Raw genomic sequence first — 4,779 nt, 5'->3', positions numbered from 1 at the left:
GTTCAGCTCTTTAATTGGAAAATACCACATACTTTGCCCATACACATGGCCCTGAAAGGCCCATGCCATCAAAACTGAACCAAGTTTTACTGTTGGGGTTTATGCTATGTGACAGCAGGAAGGGGCTCTGAAGAAACCATTAGGAGCAGCCATTCATTTCATAGATAAAGATACTAAGGCCCTGAAAGGATAAGCTGACTGTTCAGCTTACACAACTAGTAGCATGAACCAGGGCCTTGACTTCAGGGATGTGCTGGAGCCAGCTCGTTCCAGCTTGTAAGCAATCAGTTTTTTAATTTTCAGGAATTTTTCAAGCCTGTGATCATGGTAGGAGTATTTATACCACAGGAATCGGCCAACTCTATAAATCAGGGCTTTCCTTTTCTCTCCTCCCCCTAGAGAGCTAGTTTTAAACATTTAGTAGCACAACACTGGCCTTGATTTTCTCTCCTATGTCTTGAGACCTTGAATGGAGGTCCTCTGGGCTCTAGACTTTTCTCTCTGTTCTCACCAGCCAGTTCTCCTGTATTCCCTTCCTTGTCCCTCAGCAGGGTACAGTTCCCTCAGCATAGGGCTTCCTGTCCAGATTTCCCTTCAGAAATCTCTAAGCTTGTCTGTCCAGCTACCTGCTTGACCTCCTCACCTGGGCATCTCACTGTCATGTGAAATTTAACCTATTTAAAATAAACACTGGGGGCGCCTGGGTGGCTCAGTTGGTTAAGCGACTGCCTTCGGCTCAGGTCATGATCCTGGAGTCCCGGGATCGAGTCCCGCATCGGGCTCCCTGCTCGGCGGGGAGTCTGCTTCTCCCTCTGACCCTCCCCCCTCTCGTGCTCTCTCTCTCATTCTCTCTGTCTCAAATAAATAAATAAAATCTTTAAAAAAATAAATAAATAAAAATTAAAAAATAATAAAATAAACACTGGATTCCCCAGCTGCTTTTGCCTCAACACCATTCACTGCTACTCCCCCAAGGATGCACACTGGAATCCGAGAGGTATCTCTGGTTATTCCTTTCTTCTCTTTATTGTGGATTCAATTATGGCCCCCAAAAAGGTGAGCTGAAGTCCTTACCCCTGGTATCCGTGAATGTGACCTTGTTTGGAACTAGGGTCTTTGCAGATGTAATTAGTTCAGGTGAGGTCACACTGGAGCAGGGTAGGCCCTTTATTCGACATGACTGGCATCCTTATAAGAAGAAGAGACACAGAGACGGACACACAGAAGTCCCCCTTGTGCTGACTGAGGCAAAGTGATGTCTAGGGGCGCCTGGGTGGCTCAGTCGTTAAGCGTCTGCCTTCAGCTCAGGTCCTGGGATCGAGCCCCGCATCGGGCTCCCTGCTAGGCGGAAAGCCTGCTTCTCCCTCTCCCACTCCCCCTGCTTTTGTTCCCTCTCTCGTTGTGTCTCTCTCTGTCAAATAAATAAATAAAATCTTTAAAAAAAAAAAAGTGATGTGTCTACAAACTAAGGGACACCAAGGATTGCTGGTAACACCAGAAGCCAAGAGAAAGACATGGAATAGATTCTCCTCTAGAACATTCAGAGAAAGTATGGCTCTCTGACATCTTGATTTCAGACGTTTAGCCTCCAAAACTATGAGAGAATAAGTTTCTGTTATTTTAAGCCACTTAATTTATGGTAGTTTGTGTCAACCAAGAGAAGAGGCTGAGCTGCAATAAAACAGAGGCATTTATTTGGGTCTCAGAATTACAGTTTGGGGAGCAGAGATTCAGGTAGTAACCCACATTGTGTCCCACTAGAGAACAAAAGCCAGGAGTTTTTAAAGACAAAATGGAATGCTTCTATAGATTCTTTATAAAGATCTTGATTGGTGTTGGTGGCACAAAACATCTTGGTAGACATAAATAGTTGCTAAGGCCATCACGAAGCAAAAGTCTGTTACTGTAGCAAGTTGCAGAGTCCTTGGAATATTTGGGATTTGGACCAGTTCAAAAGTTCATGGTTCTACCCAGTGAGAACGTACAAAGGGCCCATTTCCTTAATTGCCTCCTGGCTCTTAAGACCCCTTGACATAACTGACTCCATTTTATTTCAATTTCCACGTTTGTTACAGCAGCTGTAGGAAACCAATACATCTCACAATCCTTACCCTCTCCATGTTCAATTCACAGCAAGATCTCTCAATTACATCCCTAAATGAAAATCGAATCTGTCTACTTCTTTGCTGCCATATTAATTCAGGCCACCCTCATCATCAGCATGGACACTGCAACCATTTCCTAACTGGCCCAGACTTGACCCCTCCAACTCATTCAGAAAGATCCATTCAAGGCCTCCGATCATGTTACTCTCTGCTTAAACATCTTGTTCCCACTGCTCTTAGAGCATTTGGATGACTTAACATGGCTTGCAAGATACTACCCTTGAAACTCAAAGATACTATCTTTGAAACTCACCCTTTCCCTCACTCTGCACACTTCAGCTCCAGCTGTTTTTTGTTTTGTTTTGTTCCTCAAACTTGGCAAATTCCTCTTCACCACAGGGCCTTTGCAAAAGTATTTACTCTGCCTACAGAGGTCTCCATTGTCTTCCTCCTACTTGCTACCTTCTGCCTGTCTTTCTTACCTTTAGTTCTATAAAGTCTTTCCCTCCACCTCTGTGTTTTTTCTTTCTTTTTCTAGAAGATTGTATTTTTGAAGATAGTCATAAAGAAGATCTTCATATCACCCACCTTTTGACAGCCTAAGACACTGTGGCTCTGAACGCAGCCCAAGTATCCTCAGAAGAGCGCCCCCAGGAGAAATGAGTTTGACCCCCATGCCATCATCAAGCCCCCTGACCACCGAGTTGGCCATGAAGAAGACAGAAGACAATGACACACTTCTATTCGTTGTAGATGTCAAAACCAACAAGCGCCACATCAAACAGGCTATGAAGAAGCTCTATGACATTGATGTGGTCAAGATCAACACCCTGATCAAGCCTGATGAAGAGAATAAGGCTTATTTTCAACTAGCTCCTGACTCTGGTGCTTTGGATGTTGCCAACAAAAGTGGGATCATCTAAACTGAGTCCAGCTGGCTAATTCTAAGTACAAATTTTTTCACCATTAAAAAAAAAATGGCTATAATAGTATCTCCCTTCCCACAAGCTTTCTACTATGTGAATTTGCTATTCCCACACCAAGAAATAGAATCCAATTTCTTTCTCCTTGTATCTAGGCTGGCCTTATGACTTCCTTGTTAACCAACAAGAAATTGCTGAAGGTTTTGTTGTATGACTTTCCCGGCTAGGTCCAAAAATGTCATGAAGTTTCCTCCTAATTTCCTTGAGACATATGGTCTGGGGGAACCTGGCCCCTAAGTAAGAAATCCAACTACCTGGAGACCACCAGGCTGGAAGCACCATGCATGGATGCTCCAGGTGCCAGTCTCACGTGAGCTCAGTCCTTTAGATCCTCCTACCACCAAAAATGTGAGCGAAGCTGTTTGGATCCTCTAGATCAGTCCATCCATCAGCTGAGTCCCACTAAGTGACTGCAGTCGCTCCAGGAGTAGAAGAATCACCCAGCCATACTCTTGACTGAATTCTTGACCCACAGAGTCCATGAGCATAGTCTCATGTAGTTTGTTATGCAGCAAGGGTAATGGGAACATCTCCACAGTAGCTGTTCACAAGCATATACTTATTGGTCTGACACCTCCAAGAGATGGGAAGCTCCACGAGACCAACTAATATGTCTGTGCTGCTTACAATCACATCTTTGGAAGCTAGCACGGGATTTTCTAGGTGTTCAATAAAGATAAGAGTGTCCCAATGTCTTAGTCCTGTTTTAAGCTATTTAAAGCTTAACACTGCACAGAGACTTCTGGGATACCCTCTGCTGAATGAAGCAGGGAAGGAGCTTTTCTACTCTTAGCCACCTGTAATGGAATTTGACATTTGCAATTTCAGTCACGAGGAAATAACTTAGAACTAATTTCTTTCAGACATTTCAACTGACCGGTCTTATTCAGAATCTTCTACTGAATCGACAAAATGTATTATGTTATATTAGTATCTCTCAGGAGCTGAAGTAATTTGGTAACATTAATGTCAGAAAGTAGCTTCATATTAAAACTGGAAAAATAAAAGACTGATAAAGGAGAGACTATCCCCTATCAACAAGAGATAAATATTCTTATTTTTGCACCATCCATTTTAATAAACTCATTAACCTATGTGATGTTTCTGCCAGTGGATATTAAGGAAATTTATAATAGTTGAATTGATCCCCATTCACCTTAAACAAAATAGAATAGGAAGTACTAGCCTCATTTACATAATTGTTTTGGATTCCTTGGACAGAAATAATTTCCAGGGTTGTCTTGTCCAAAAATAATCTGCAGTTCAAACTAGAGACTTCATTTTTTTTTTCTTTCAACTTCTTTGTGATAAGAATCCAAACTGTCTCATGATGTTAAAGCTTACCTGAAATATTTTATACATATCTTGGTCTCCTGTTGCAAGATGATTCTGACCACTCTAAAATTAGACTGTGAGCATGACATCTCTTTATTTCTTTAGAACCCTTCTCTGAAGGTCTGTGAAAATGCTATCAACCACAGATTCTTCTCTCAGCTAGGCTTCAAGATATTTTCTTATATAGTCATCCAACATATGCGCCCAATAGATCTAGGATTAAATTACTATAGAAAGGTCACTCAAAACATGGATCATATACATTTGACCCTAATGTGGAGGTTAGGGGTGCTGAACCCCCATGCAGTTGAAAACGCACATACAACTTTAAATTCACCCCAAATTTAACTACTACT

General features: G+C 42.2%; 1 protein-coding gene across 1 annotated transcript; it reads left to right on the top strand.

The window, feature by feature from the left end:
* The first annotated feature begins 2,014 nt into the window (after positions 1–2,014).
* LOC118011090 (60S ribosomal protein L23a-like) lies at positions 2,015–3,082 on the top strand. Its single transcript, XM_035005652.1, has one exon. It carries the CDS (start codon positions 2,765–2,767, stop codon positions 3,026–3,028), a length of 264 nt encoding a protein of 87 aa, XP_034861543.1. The 5' UTR covers positions 2,015–2,764; the 3' UTR covers positions 3,029–3,082.
* The last annotated feature ends 1,697 nt before the right edge of the window (positions 3,083–4,779 follow it).

Source organism: Mirounga leonina, unplaced genomic scaffold (assembly GCF_011800145.1).
Source record: "Mirounga leonina isolate KUSES-001 unplaced genomic scaffold, KU_Mleo_1.0 Mir_150, whole genome shotgun sequence".
Lineage (NCBI taxonomy): Eukaryota > Metazoa > Chordata > Mammalia > Carnivora > Phocidae > Mirounga > Mirounga leonina.
This window is presented reverse-complemented; position numbering and strand designations above follow the sequence as displayed.